A 15,959-nucleotide genomic window follows, 5' to 3' on the forward strand; every position below is an offset into this window, starting at 1 on the left:
TCGTACTTGTAACTTGCAGGGGTTTTTTTGGGCTAAGTCCACACACAAATCTTTTTTACGCACACACAAATCTTTTTTACACATACAAATCTTTTTTACACACACACAAATTCTTTTTACACATACAAATCTTTTTTACGCACACACAAATCTTTTTTACACATACAAATCTTTTTTACGCACACACAAATTCTTTTTACACATACAAATCTTTTTTACAAGTACAAAATATTTATGACCACATTTTGAGCCCATAGTCTTGATGCATTCTCAATCATCCAGGAAAATAAATCTCCAAAAGTCACCAACTTGGAGTGGTTAGTTTCCCGAGCCACAAGGAAACTTGTGTTTCAGTTTGCCATCTTAGGGAGAAATCAACACACATGGGTGTATTTTCTTTGTTGCTGAGATTTATTGATAAAAACAGTACAAAAAAAAAAACCAACCATTTGTACACATATTTACAAATAATAATAAAAAGTGAGTGAGTACATTTCAACATTTTCAGCAATCACTCACAATCCTGGCACTGCCATGGTATCTGTAGTCTGCAATTACCACATGTGTATCTGTAGCAGTGAACACATCGCACAGTGGCATGGTTGTTCTTGCATTTGTGTTTGACCTGACACATGGCTCTTTTTCCAAGGCTAGGTGTGGAGGGTTGTGTCCGAGGCAACTGTTCTTTTCTTGCCTTCTCCCCAGCTACATGAGAGTGAGCCAACTCTCTTGCAAGCTCCACCAGGAAGTCCACCCATCTTTCCTTCGTCCCAGTGCATGCTTGATACAGCACATGTGCATTCAGTGCCACATAATTGATCAGTGGACTTTGATCAGTGGGTTTCACTCATCAGTGACTTTCACCCACTGTGGAGTTTTGATGAGTTACTCGCATCAACATGATTGGGTGAATAAAGTAAAAACCGTTCTGACAGCTCAGAGTAGAAAAGAGCTATAAAAGCACTAGTCCATTTACTATTTTAGTTACTGCTGCTTTGTATGCAGCTCAAAGCTGTTTGAGCAACAAACATGCTGATGCCAGAGAATGAATAAGCCTGCAGCTCATTGGATATTTTCTGCAAAACCCTAAAGATGGTTGTATGGGAAGATCCCAATAGATTGTTGGTTGGAGACTTGTCTGAGTATTTCAGTAACTGCCAAAATGACAACAATCACAGCATTTTACTGAGATCTACTCAGATTTACTGAGAACTCAAATGTAATAGAAATGAACAGACATTATTATTACGTTGGCCTCGTAGTCTTTTAAATAGCAAATAGCTAACAGGACTGAAAGACAAATAAAGGGTGTTAGGAAGGTTTTTGGAATTCCATGGTGGATGTTAATCTCTTGGAAGGTCAGATAGAATAGGCTTTTTGTTTTGCTGTAGTTTTTTTTTTTAATGATTGCTCTAATTGCCCATTTTTTTAATTGGATGGACTTTTTGACATTTTTACTGTGAGGAATATTATTACGTAAAATAAATCAACACAATTAGTTAAATACAACCATTATACAATTCTGAACATGGCTGTTATTGCTATTTTTTAAGAGCTTGGTTACCTCCCAAAGTAACGTGCTGTCCAGTTACGGTGATTATGCACAAGCTTTTAGCAGGTGATTGGCAGTTATTGCCCGACATGGCTATTACACATCTTCAATTCAGTGTGAGTTTTTTTCTGCTGTAGGGGTCAAGCTAATGCAAGCGTTCCAGCCTCATTTCCATCACTCATCACTGTCATTAAAAGAAAAGTGGACTGATGAGAGCTCTGCCTCTCCAGAGGCCGACTAATGACCACATTCTGTACATCAGTCAGGATGTTAACTGTCAGCATGACGCGGCCTCTCACTATAACAGTCAGGAATAAATCTCAGTGGAGAATGCTGCTTTAACATTTCGCTATTACATAATCACAGAGTCCAATTTCTTCTAAAGAAAAATTAATTGTTAGACACAGTTAACTAGACATGTGAAATGATAGAAGGCTAAAGTAGTAGATGGCATGTTAAAATTTAAAGAGGAAATCTTTATCTCCTAATTGAATTTTAAAGTAGCATGTTATTAACTATTGTCTGTTTTAATTTGGTTTTAAAAAAAGGAGGTCATAGTTTTTGTATTACTACATTTGATTAAATCCAGAAACCAGAGTCTAAAATGTCCCCAATCTAAAGACTGAGGTTTTTTCACTACTTTGTTTTTTCCAAATTAACTTTTTATTTAACCATACAGACTTTGTGTTTAAATTTTGACTTCTTCATAATCATTTTGACTCATAGGTCTTATCTCCTTAGACACTGACTGATGTCAACATTGCAGCAGTAATATTGATTGAGATTAATGCCATCACATTTTGCTACTACTTAATTATTAACGCATAAGTATCTTGTGAATAGTCATTATTTTTGTTCAGTAACCTATTTATTTATTTGACAGACAGTGTGGCTGTTAAGTAATATCCCGGTTGTAACCATGTTTTTATATAATATAGAAGAGAGCCTAATTATTTATGTCCATTTATGATTCATTATCCATGTTGCTGTATATCTGCGCAGGTGTGTCTTTGATGTCTTTACATAACAGAGAGTGTCTGTCAGTTCTCTGATCTCTGGTAATCTGATCTCAGGCATTATTAATGTGTTATGGCTGTAGTGACCACACAACAGTATATTATTATTAGAATTTGTAGAATTACAGTTTACATTTCAGACCTGCATGAGACACGTGGTGCCACCGTGGACCTGTGCTAGCAAAGATTAGCAAGCTCTGGTCAGGCTACACAAAGACAGGCACTCATTATGCTCAGCATTGCACAACTATGCCGATGTTTTCACTCAACAGCAGCATTATGTTCTCTGCCACTGCTGCTGTTATATAACTGAAAGTGGCAGCTATTTTTATGTTTTTTGTGGTTCAGTGGGTCAATAGCTCAAAAACTAATTTGAATTTCAGGGGAAAAACAGTATAACAGACTGTTGAAAAAAAATGCCTGCTTTTGACAGGTTTTTAAAAAATTTTTTACCAGTCAATAGTTAACACTTTATAGAACCCCCAAGGTTGTATGGCCTAAAACCTATCGTATATTTATCACAACAAAATCAAAGAAAGCTTTTTAAAAATCTTATTCCATATTTCCAAAACTTCTCTTTGTGAATGTTCAGGTCCCACTACTTTCCCCATCTCTAGTAGTTTCTTGTTAATTTGAGGAATTTGGAAACAAAGACCAGCTATTATTTTTTAACATTTACACAACATTTACACTGCTGTAACTGTTAGCCATGTGACAGGCTGGCGACCTGTCCAGGGTGTGCCCTGCCTCTAGATACACTAGTAAGGATACACTAGCAGATACAGTAGGCAGAAGATGGATGGATGGATAAAAGTGAGTTTTCAAATTTTCCAGTCATAAAAATATGAAGCAACTACACCATGTTAGTCATAGCCTATGTCTCCTTGTGCCTTATTGTGTTAGCACTGATGTATACAGAAAAATGGCTAATCTTAGTCTCTTTAGATATGGGTTCAAATTCCCAAAGTAGGTAAGGTTGTGGGGGGACAGATTTTTCTATTTTAACTGCATTAACAAATTGGCCAAAAATAAATAAATAATTACATTTCCAGAAGAATGTTGTTATTGTTTTAATAAACCTTAAATTTTAAATATTTAATGAGCTGTTTTTATATAGTGTTTACTGCTGTTATCTGACAGAGTTGGCCCTCATATTGCTAATTTAGCATATACTTCAAAATAAAAGACTTTATTTTTAGTTGGTCTTTTGTTTTAAAAGAAAAATGGAATTCTTCCAAAAAACATAAATGCATAATATACGGAGATGCTACAATGGCCAAAGTGCAAACGCATATGGAGGAAAACGCAGGGGTCATAAGAGGTAACCCTGTGCTTAATACGGGGACTTGGTATCACCAGGCCAATCCCACTTTGAGACCCAATCAGGACAGAGTCCCATATGATACAAGAGAGATCAGTGCTCTCAGATACCTACTGTAGGACATCCTTACCTGCAGATACCAGTTATACCAGACTGGTATCTGCAAACAGCAGAACTTCAGACTCTAAGACTCAGCTGGATTGGCTTTACATGCAGCCAGGAGCAGCTGGAAGAGGCTTTCAGTCATAAGTCCAAGTCTAAAACAGTGGAGAACCTCAAATGTGGGTACTGAAGAGAACAACACAGCTAACACAGATAATAATCATACAACTGCTAAACCAGACAAGATTATCCAAGACCTGCAGGAAGAAAGAAGTGCTGCAGAGCTGTGTGTGCAGTCTTCAACCTAAACCACTGAGGCTTCACACACAGACAGGCTGATCTGCTCATCCAGGGAAGGAGCAGCGACACCTGAAAGAGCAGCAGAGGTTCAGCTGTGAAGCTACTGAGCTTAAAAGTTAAGCTCTGCACCAATGAGACCCTTCTTTGAAAAAAAAATTAAAAGCCACTGAATTTGGACCAAGAACTGCATAAAACCAAAGCCTCATACTTTTAAGTACGAGGCTTTGGTTTACATAAAGTCATGGAGGAGCAAAAACAGGAAAGCAGCAACATCGCGGATGAGCTTTCAAAAGAAGAGGCAAAGAAGACTTTGCATCTGCAGGAGACCCTGCAATGAAAGCAAGAGAACAAAACCATTATCACCATCATCACTGGCCGAACTCGAGGCCCGAACTAAGATCATGTCAGAGAGAAAAGTCCAAAAGGAAGTAGCAACCATGGCTAATTAAATCATTCACTTCACTGACCTCAACACAGTCATCAAAATGATGATTATATACAACTACAAAGCTTTTTAGACTTGGGTTTAGGCTCTGGATTAAGTTCAGATGCAACTTCAGGTTTAGGTTTAGGTAGGAGAAGCTGTTTTTTTTCCTGACCTGAAGTAAAGTGTTTCCAGTGTCTGAACACAACTGTGAAAAGTGCAGAGTTTTTGATGGGAAAACATTGTCAGTGAACACATCACTGATATAATCAATGATAATGTATTTGAGAACATATTTGCTGTTTGCCGTTGAGCTGTTTCTTCAACAGCAAACACCGAAAACTGATATTTGGTTGTTTATAAAGAGACTGGACTACATCAGAACAGTTCAGCTTTGGCTGAATGAGTGAATTATTGGATATAACCAATAAAAAAGCATAAAAATAAAATATCAGAATAGTGATGAGTCATTTTGGTACAAAAGGTAAACAGGATAGAAAGAAATGTTAAAAAAAAAATAATGTAGAATTTAAATAAACTGTACTTTTTGCTATGTTTTTTTTTTTTTTTTTACTAAAAAAACAGGATTCTTTTTATTTTTTGTAGTTGTTTTCTTAAATATACTGTATTCCCCATGCAAACAAGGTATTTGCAAGGAATCTCCATGTGTGTCACTCTTCTTTGGCCATCTTAACAACTATTTATCCGATTGGTCCCGAATCACATTCCTTTGCAGATATACAGAAATAACAAACACAGGAATGTGCTTGCTGAGTTGTGGCTGCACTACTTGCACCACTCCAGAGACAACTCAGGATCTGCCTCATAAGCCTCTGTGTAATAGAAGTGCTTAACCCACAGATCTCTTTTTGAAACATCATTTTGATCATAAGTGGAACGAGAGAGAATAAAAAGAAAAATTACATTGAATCATTTGATAATTACGACCGCTCTGCTACACCACCCTCAAAACGTATCCCGCTGTGGGTGTTTAATAGAAAGGATTGATGTAAGACTGGGGACATCTACCCAGAATACCCCATATGCATTATTAATAGCGATTAATAAAGTGCTGCTCACATGTTACATAATCACTGACATCCACATGGGTCATCCTACTGCTGACCAGCAATTCATCGTGCATGCTTTGTGAAGTGACTCTCCTTCCTATCCTCATGCTTCTGTTACTTTTGCAGGAATCACCACAGTGCTGACCATGACCACGCTGAGCACAGTGGCCAGAAACTCTATTCCTAGAGTGTCCTACGTAACCGCCATGGACCTGTTTGTCACCGTCTGCTTCATGTTTGTCTTCGCTGCCATGATTGAGTACGCCATGCTCAACTACTACTCCTACAGTATACGCAGACCTCCCCCAAAGAAGAGAATGGTAAGCCTGTGGTGAGTGTATGAGTAATGAGTAGCAAAAAGGAGGACCATGTGCATCAAACTTGCATTCTTTCTAACAACCACCAGACTTATTGTTTGCAAAAAGGAGTGTGATTATATAGAAGGCTATGAGAAAACAGGCTTATGTTTCACTTGATTTATGAGCTCTGTAAGCAGTTTTTCAGTAGGTTTATGGTCTCAATCACTCGCTTGAGGTCTTATTCAATTCAACCTGAGGTTCATTTTGTAAATTATGGTCCCATTTAGAGTAAAACAGACAATAAACCAGGGTATGTTAGGGGACAGCTATATTGTGATGGACTTGTCACTAGGATTAGGATTCAACTGTATTGTCATTGCACATGTATAAATACAGGGTAACGAAATATATACTACTGTATGAGAATGCAGTGCTCTTTGTGTGGTAGCAGCCAAAATCCCAAATTTAAGACCAGTGTTTCCCAACCACTGTATTTGCCGAAGAAATGATCATGTGTGCCGTGGAAGATTATCTGGTTCCACCTCACTAGTACTCTAAACAAGCGATCCCCAACCCCCGGGCCACGGACCAGTACCAGTCCGTGAGTCGTTTGGTACCGGGCCATGAGAGTTGAGGTGGATGTGAAATTTATGGTTTTCAGGGTTTTTATAGTTTTTTATTGTGATTTTTTTTCATCTTTTTTATCGTTAACTTTGTTTCCCTGGGTCTTTTCCTGTGTTATGAAGAAATCTTATTTTTTATGGTACTGGCACTGGTTTTATTTTGTTGTTTTTATCCGCAACACCTTAAAGGCCGGTCCGTGAAAATATTTTCGGACATAAACCGGTCCGTGGCGCAAAAAAAGGTTGGGGACCGCTGGTCTAAGCAACCGGCAGAACAATTACATTCTCTTCCACTAGAGGGCAGTTGAACTACACTTCCTACAAGGACTGGGTAGCCAATTGCCATTAAAACAGACGAAGATGAAGAAGAAATTACATAATAGTCATGCTGTGAAACGACACAGTGCATAATACCAATAACTAAATATTTGAAAAGAAAAAGAAGTCAATCTGACCTGGGTCCTGGAGAAAACTCCGACCCAGATGAAGGCCCTAGCATGAGTAGCGGTCAGAAGAAAGCAACAAGGTATACTGGGGACAAACCGAGCCAATTCCACTATACCTGGTGCGCGGGGAAAAAATACCAATAAGCTTTTTGTGACATTTTTTTTTGGTGGTGTGCCGTGTCATTTTTCTAATGTGAATTATGTGCCGTGGTTCCACAGGGTTGGGAAACACTGCTTAAGACTATAAAATGGTACCTGAAGCCAAAGAGGCTAGGTCCAGCCTTCATATGAACAATAGCAAGAGAAGAAGGGATTCAAGGGAACAGAAACTCACAAACAAATAAAGACAGACTACAGACCAGAGCTGGACTGCGACAATAAAATCAGCCCTGGCAGTTTAAGTCCAGACAGCCCACCATGATCGCTCTTACATACACATTATGTATATATTTCATTTTGTTTGATTATTGGTATTAAAACAGGTTTTAATCAGGTTGGTACAGTTGTTGTTGGGTTACAATAGTTGGTTTGCACTACAGCATGTGATAATTAAAAGCTGAAGTTTAGCTATTGCAGTGGCTCAATGTCAAAGTAGCTATTTACTTTACCTGAATCATTGAATCTCTCCCTTCCTAATTATGTCCCTCCATATATTTTCTTACAACCTTCTTCTTCTTCTTCTACTTGTCACCTTTCTCCACCTCTTCCTCACTCTGTTGTTAGGACTCCTACTCCTGCACATCTCCACAGTTTCCATCTTGTCATAAGTAGAAAAAAGGTGACCAGACTATATTTTTATCAGTTTGTTTCCCTTTTAGATCTGTGTTTTCATTGTAACCACATTTCCAGTTACCTGTTTAGGAATGATAGGTTACGGTCTAGCCCTTTTACAAAGTTGTTGCCTATTTGGAACACCCCAAATGGAAAAGCTTTGAAAAACAAAACTGTAATGCCAAATTCATGCATGAAACACGAAACCCTAGCAGGTTGCTGACGACCTGGTGGGTGTAAAGTGGTTAAGGTGTCTGAAGAGGAAAGAACGCGACTGAATACTTTCTTTCACTGTCTTCGCTGTAATCACACCAACCTTCAAAAACTGATATTGATTCGATCCATAGGGTGCCCATATATATATATATATATATATATATATGTATGGGAAATACACAATATCTACCCAGGCGTTTGACATGTCTGTATTAGCACATGTGTGCAGCTGAATGCATTTCTTTTCTACCCGCCACTCCTGTATGAGAGCCTACCACTCTGTGTGGGCGTTCTCAAGGCTGCACCTGCCGCGAATGCTTTAATGGCGTCGGCGCACATCTACTAAGACTGAGTCAGCCACTGTTGCTGTCATTTCCCTCTCTCCAGATCCCCTCCCTATTCATTATTTTCTCCCAGTGTAGAGGAGTTCTGCTGAATGTGTCTCAGGGCTAAAACAGACTGCCAGCTCAGGCTGAATAATTAAGTTGTGTTACATACAGTCCCCTCCTCTGCATCTCTGACTCTTCACTGTATTCTGGCCCGCTCTGTCTGTGGGGAAGCCCCCCCCTCCCAAATCACCACCATTCGTGTCATTCCCTTGTACTGCCCACTCCGTCAAATCTCTTACTCCACACGACACATCTAACGATTCCTCTCTCTCGCCTACCACCCTTCCTTCAACAGAGTAGTGGAGGACGGGAAACCTTTTAAAAAAGATTTTAACCCAATTAGTTGGTCTCGCATGATTTCATAAACATCAGGGAGAGAGTCATGTAACAAATTTTCTCAGGAGGTACTTATTTGGCAATGGGGTCTCAAAAATTCTTTCTACAGCTGCATTATGTGAAAGAAAACATAACAAAACATATTTCTTAGCCATTTGTACTTTTGTAAATCAGCTTGTTTGGTTTACAATATGATTGAACACTGTCATTAATTTCAACATCCCAGAAATCCTTGTGCTGTTAGAAATTGATTACACAAAATGTTATTGTTGGTACTGGTTTATTTTTTTGTTATAATTAATAACAGCAGAAATATGAGAATGGCACATCGCTCAAAAATCTTTTCAGCTTATCAATTGTGTGCTGAAAGTTGGAGTTTTTAAGCACTCAAACACATCGATAAATATATGCCATGGTTTTGTGTCTTTATAATCTTTCTATTTTGGAGAAATGATCAATCATACAGAGTGTGGTAATTTACTGAAGGCACAATTTCTCCTTTAATACTTTAATGAAATATAGTGCAATACAACAAAAAGGTCACTGCTTGAAAATATTAGCAATCATCTGAACAATGGAGCTTTTTATGAAGTGGTAGTGCTCGAGACTTCTTGTTATGTCGTGCAACTAGCTTATTAGGCTAATGATAATAATATACGTCAGTATCTGCATCGTTTTACTATAGTTGGTGACCTACAAAGAAGTAGCCCAGGCTCGTGGCAAAATGTGAAATAGTTTTGAACCTAAAGTATTTAAGTGGAAAGAAGAATGTAATTTTAGCATTCTTTTTTGCAATTTTTAGCATAAAGACATAAAATTACTAACATTCACTAACTACCTAAAAGAAAAAGAAAGGCTTGCAACATAGCCAGGATATGTGTAATGCTACAGTTACAGGTGGTTGGAGCCCACAGCCCAACCAAAATTATTGTAACTGTATGCAATGAACTTATAATCTTGGGTGACAAGGTTTGCAAATACTTGCAGTTAGCTGTTGTCTTCTAAGTATGTTTGGTGCCTCAAGACAATGATAAAATGGAAATAAGGTCAAGTTGGCAGTTACAAGAAAGTATCTGTTTATCACAAATTTGTTGCTGTCTGTATACTCAGAAATCAACATTAAACAGAAAGTCACATTTACTACTTCTTCAGAGTCCAGCCTGAACCTCATAGATTTGAAAAAGATATTCAGAAATCTCTCCACATATAGTGACATAGTTGCTACTGGACACAATTTTAACAGAAAAATAACACAGGAGCTTGGCAACCTTGCATTTTGACATAGCAAAGAGTTTGCCCATGGACTGGGCTAACCACAGTCTATTAATGCACTTAACATTCATCAGCATAGACTGACCAACTGATTGCAGCATGTTGACAATCTGTATATGTATATATTATACATTAGTAGTCAATTATATGCAAACCTTTGCCATTCTGAGAGAAATTTCAGTCAGTCTTAGTCTGACTGTGATTGTGTGGAGACAGGTTGTCTCCCACCAGGCAACCTGTGCAATTGCATTTCGATTAAAATTTGACTGCCGCAACTACTTGCAGTTGCTCACTGAATGTGAAAAATTGTAATCACTAGGTAACCATCAGTTGTGCTTATTGCAAAGACACTGCCATCCTACTTTTATATTAGTGTCAAAAAATGTCTTCAAGTACCTCTAAAATGTCTCTGAATTATGGAGTTGTGTGACCCCGCCCCCCAAAAATGATGTAAGCTAGATCACAAATTGGCTGTTGATGTTGGGCCTGGACTAGCACTGAGATTAGAAGCTGAACATCAGGTACACTTGTTGACTAACTAAAGCCTAAGATTGCTAGCCGCATTGACGATCTGGACTTTCTATGCCTAGCTGTGGCTTGTAATTTTGATGTGACAGTCATTGCTTCGGGAATAGATTACGTAAGTCTTAATTAATTCACCTATTCTCTCTCTCCGTTTTTATCCTAGGCCTACTCGTCTTTCAACATGGGTCCCACCCCTCGGCCTATGATGCCCATGGGCAACTCCTTGTTCTGGCATGACTATGATGACAGTTGTCTGCACGAGTGCCTGGATGGAAAGGACTGCAAGAGCTTCTTCTGCTGCTATGAGGAGTGTAAAGAAGGTGGCTGGAGGAAAGGACGGATCCACGTCAACATCCGTGAGCTGGATGCCTACTCCCGGGTTTTCTTCCCCACCTCGTTCTTGCTCTTTAACATTGTGTACTGGGTCAGCTACCTCTACCTCTAGTCTGTCTCAAGCCGTGATGTGTGGGCACTGCTGAAACAGCCCGCGGCACTTTGCACCACGGCTTGTGATTTGAGGTCAGTGCTAAACGTAGGGGAAGAAATGAGGTGGATCTGCTGTGTGGGACTTGTGAGGGACATGCTGCCTCTGGAGTGATATGACGTATTCAAAAATACATGTGTGCTCGGGTGCACAGTGTAAAGGCCATGATACTTTGAGGAGTGCCACTCCACCGTGAATAAATCGCTCAGCAGTAGAATAACAAGCCGCCAGCATTAACTTGAATGGATGAGTCCCACTTATGACTCTCTCAGAAACCAAACAACAGACAGCTGTGACTTCAGAGACATTTGGGAACAGGGGTTGCAGAGCTGACTCTTGGTCGTGGAGATGGCGAAGCACCCATAGTGCCTTCTTTAGAAAGGGTGCGGCACCGAGAGAAGCAGCTTCAGAGTTCCCTTCATTATCTTTATTACCTCATCCATCACACCGCCGCATGCTGAGCTGTTTAGTCTTTGATGAAACAAACCCAGAACACAGTTCTCACCACTGGAGATGTTTAAAAACCAACACTCACCATTCATTTCGTAGCACATTAGTTTTAGTTGTACCCTAGAATTAGTTCCCTTTTTGAGAATAGTTGTTTTCTTGTTCTTCTTCTTATTGGAACTAGTTGTTCTTTCACAGCAGGTCACATCAGCTGTTACTTGTTAAATATGGGTTCAAGCCAGGGGCAGTGGTTGTATGGTAAAATCTTATTTATTGAGTCAGTGACTGTTTTGTTGAACATGACTATTTTGTTTGAACATGCCGTTTACAGTACATGCCAAGAAGATTTGGGAGTTTTTAATGAATGCTGGGCTATATTCGCACACAACAACTATATAAAAACTGCATAATGTCTGCAGACTGATCTAAAACTACCTGGGCATATTTTGTATGTTGCAGTAAACAGATTGGAGTTGGAGTACTGCTGCTTTTTTCCAAGAACACATCAGTTTAAAACAAAGGGTTTTTTTTCTTACTTAAATAGACTTCGAGTTTTTAATATAATTTATGCATTACTTAGGCTTAAAGGAAAAATTGGATATTTCCAAAATTGTACTTTATATTCTCAAATAATGGTCTTTATTTAGCTCTTTATTTAGTTTACTGGTAGAAGACTTCATTTGGGGCTTGTAGGTTTATTTTAGAGAGAGGTTTTAATTCCAAATGTATCGTTATTCTAGTAAAAGCAAAATGAATTTAATGCATTTACCTTTTGTCTATATAGGTTCTATGTATATAATTTATAACTGAAATAGAGTAACAAAATATTAACTGGCCTTTTTCCCTGAATGACATTATCCCTCCTTTTTTTTTTGATCCAACAATTTACTTGTGCTTCTTTCAGGCACACTTACTTTAGAGAATGAATAGCAAGGCTTTCTTTGCCAAGAGTTCATTGAGGAGACTAATTAATGTCTGAATGTGAAATTAGCAGCCAGTAGCTAGCAAGCCTGATACAAACACTGAAACTTGGGAGAAGCATCCAGATCTGCCTAAAGGGATATCTGCCAGGACCTGTAAAACTTACAGTTTTTGGACTTGTAAATTCTTTGGCAACTAAAGACATAAGTTAGCACTTTTACTCTTTAGGTTAAATATTAACTAGTTAGCGAGTTTTACGTAGAGCTATTAAACAAACTTTAGTCTTTTTGTTTTTTCTCATTTGACAGTTGTTAAATACAGTTTAACATTTGGCATACCGAAATGAGAATATACACTGTATATAAAAGCTAGCCAAGGGCCACTATGATTGGTTCAAGTTCAATGTTGAAGCCTTTAGCTACTTTGAAACCAGGTGTGATGAGCAACCGGATGGCTCAAGTAAGACATCAAGGAACGCTGCACTCTCAAAAGGTAGTCTGTTGCAGTGTAGCCCGCTCTAAAGCGTACCCTAAATAATAAAGTGTTTGCTGAAGTCATAGATAAGTTCAGCCAAAAAATTTTCAAAATAAAAATCAGATTTATTTTTTACATCAGTGCAGTCAACCCCCTTGCTGCCCACTGATTTATGGGATGTCCACACTGGCTTCACTATTCAGAGCTGTCTTTCATTCTTTTATATACAGTACATATATATTGGATAATATTTTCTCATTCAACTTCAGGCAAACATATTTTAACCCCCCCGAAAAATTGGCCTGAGTAAAGACAAATTGTTGTGCCAACATGAAAATAGTTAAACATTTTCGATTTGGCCACAAGCCACTTAAACCCTGAAGAAAGGCATATATGCTGCACCTGGCCCATTCAGTTTCAGAAGTATAGCTTGAGTGTATTAAATTGAAGCCCTGATGAAAGCTTCAGTTTTGCTTACTTTTTATTTTCAGTCGAAAAATGAAAGGAATCTCTGATGTCCTGCCAGGCCCTTAAGGCACATCGTCCTGTGCCCAGGTGGAAATGATCCCAGGTACTGTAAAATAGGTTCTACATATTCTGATATCACATACACAAATGCACACACACAAAAACACACACAGATGCTACATTGGACAGTGTTGAAAAATGGATGATACAAGATTCTTTTTCATGACTCTAAATGGAGTCCCACGTGCCCTCCTCAAACATTTAAAATTGATGCCATATGTGGAGGCGTGCAGACACACACGTTGGCCTGGGCCAGTGGCATTTCAGACATGCTTTTGTTTACTGTAAGGTGTTTTTTGCAGTTGTTTGGCTTTGTAGAACAATCAGCCCTTTTCCTCTCTCCTTCCCAACACACACACTTTTTCCCTGGTATTTGTATGTTCAGAGAAAAGCTTTTATGTAAGTTGTATCTAATTAATGTTTCTATTTTCATACAGGTATATATGGAATGTATGTTAGGCCAGTAGCAAGGCCAGAGTCAATCTGGTTTCAGTTCAGTCAGTTCGAGCAGCTTAGATGAGTTTATATTTAAGGATCCCACATATTTTATTTATGAGGCCTCCAAGAGCCATTTGTGTCCTGTCCAGAGGTTTTTAAGTAAAAATCAAATAGCCTCAAGGTTGCTGGACAAAACAACAGAACAACCAATTAGTTGTGGGCCACATCTTATTCTACTTATTTAACTTCTTTAATGTCCACCAGGTCATTGGCAACCCATCGAGGCTTTGGAATTTTGATTTTAGCCCATGAAAAAAAATGTATGGACATTTTCAAAATCTAGGAGATGTTATATTTCAAATGACGTCTCATATATAGAGGCATTACACTTTTCCTCATAAAAGATTTATCATTTGGATTTTCAAACAGTTCAACTTTCTACAAAAAGGAACTGTAACCCTAACCCCAGAAGGAACGCCAATGACCTTGTGATAGTTAAACCCTTAACCTCTACCATCTTTCAAATGAAATCTCATGGGATAATTTCCATAGAATTTTTTCCTATTGGAGCTACCATTTACCATCAAATGGTCTAGGGTTAGGGTTATAGTTACATTTTCCTGTAGCAGCACACTAAACAGGTACATTTTTCAGAACTAGAGCATACAAGGAGGTGGACATTATTCCTACCCCTAAGGCTCACAGGTAACCAGGTCAGTATTAAGTGGTTAATACATTAGCTCAAAAGAAATGGTGACACACCATTAGTAGTTGATGGATCTATGTAGTCTAAGGAGCTTGGAAAGAAAAGCGTCTGGACTTCTTTAAGTAGCTTGAAGTCGTTTCACCTCTCATCCGAGAAGCTTCTTCAGTTCTAAAGTCAAATGGTGGTGGAAAATCCCAGATTTAAGCCCAGTGGGAGTGTCCCCCCACAGAGGCACATGGACCCTCTTGGGGGGACACTCCCACTGGGCTTAAATCTGGGATTTTCCACCATTTAACCTTTGACTACGGTTAAATGGTGGCCTTTGACTACAATGACCTGCATGACTGAGAACCTTCACAGACATCAATCTATGTAACTAACTGTGTAAGAACTGACTGAATTGACCAGAGCTTGGGCAACACCGCAGTAAACTCTCCTCACCTCTGATATTTCTACTACACTTTATAAGTGTCTTAGTCCATGTAGATACTTCAATAAAATCAAATATCACTATTTTCTACGTCTTAACAAAAAACACCTGTGTGTTTCAGTTGACTGGGACCTGTGTTTATAAAGCCTCTTTGCAATCAGAGTACTAACCCAGGATCAGCACTGGCGAGCATAATGAAGTCGCTCATGAGCCTCTCCCAGAGACCTCATCACCCCCATTAAAATTTCCCAGCTCGTGTGAAAAGTGGAGAGTCATTGGCACAGAAAAGGTGTCAAAGAAATCACTTCCCTTTTTGCCCTGCTCACCAAGTTTGTTGTGATTGTCAGTGAGATCTCTGAGGAGTTGGGCGGGGCTGTAGGATTTTTTAAAAAGCCACTCTGCTCTTGGATCAGCACTCCAAGGGGAAATATTTTATGAAAACTGACTCTGGAGTGAAATAGATATCTTTTTTCTAGTGCGTGGTACATTGCTTATATTAATAAATAACGTTTTGGTCAAGTGCTACTGTGATGTCTTTTTGTGTGAAAGTCTTTAAGAGTGTTGCTTAGTGGTTAGTCAGGAAAAAAAGTTGTGTGTTACAGCAAGCCTCTGGTAAAGTGCTTCAATTGCTTTGCTGGAAGGTGTCAAGCAAAACAGTTGAGAGGGTTTGGAACTGTAAAAAGACAACAACTGCAATTTTTCCTAGATGAATTTCCATCACTGGGGGTTTACTTTTGTACGCAAAAGGGGATCTACTCTATATGCTTCCTACTATCCTTTCACTGGACTTCAATGCCATGTCACTTTGCTCCCAGTTCCCAAAGGTTTGAAGAAGATGGATTATTGATAACATTATCAAACGTTTGACC

General features: G+C 38.8%; 1 protein-coding gene across 2 annotated transcripts in view; it reads left to right on the forward strand.

The window, feature by feature from the left end:
• The window catches only part of LOC146360943 (gamma-aminobutyric acid receptor subunit gamma-3-like), a 164,720-nt gene extending 149,111 nt beyond the window's left edge, over positions 1 to 15,609 (forward strand). Inside the window, exons 9-10 of one of the 2 annotated variants that reach the window (XM_084922339.1) lie at positions 5,912 to 6,105; positions 10,826 to 15,609. In XM_084922339.1, coding sequence (XP_084778465.1) covers positions 5,912 to 6,105; positions 10,826 to 11,107 — 476 coding nt within the window. In that variant the 3' untranslated portion in view covers positions 11,108 to 15,609. Of the gene's footprint in view, positions 1 to 5,911; positions 6,117 to 10,825 lie in introns of both variants that reach the window. The other variant, XM_084922340.1, reaches the window with a different exon arrangement.
• The last annotated feature ends 350 nt before the right edge of the window (positions 15,610 to 15,959 follow it).

This window comes from Perissodus microlepis, chromosome 23 (genome assembly GCF_051167445.1).
Source record: "Perissodus microlepis isolate ML-2025 ecotype Zambia chromosome 23, ASM5116744v1, whole genome shotgun sequence".
Taxonomy (NCBI): Eukaryota; Metazoa; Chordata; class Actinopteri; order Cichliformes; family Cichlidae; genus Perissodus; species Perissodus microlepis.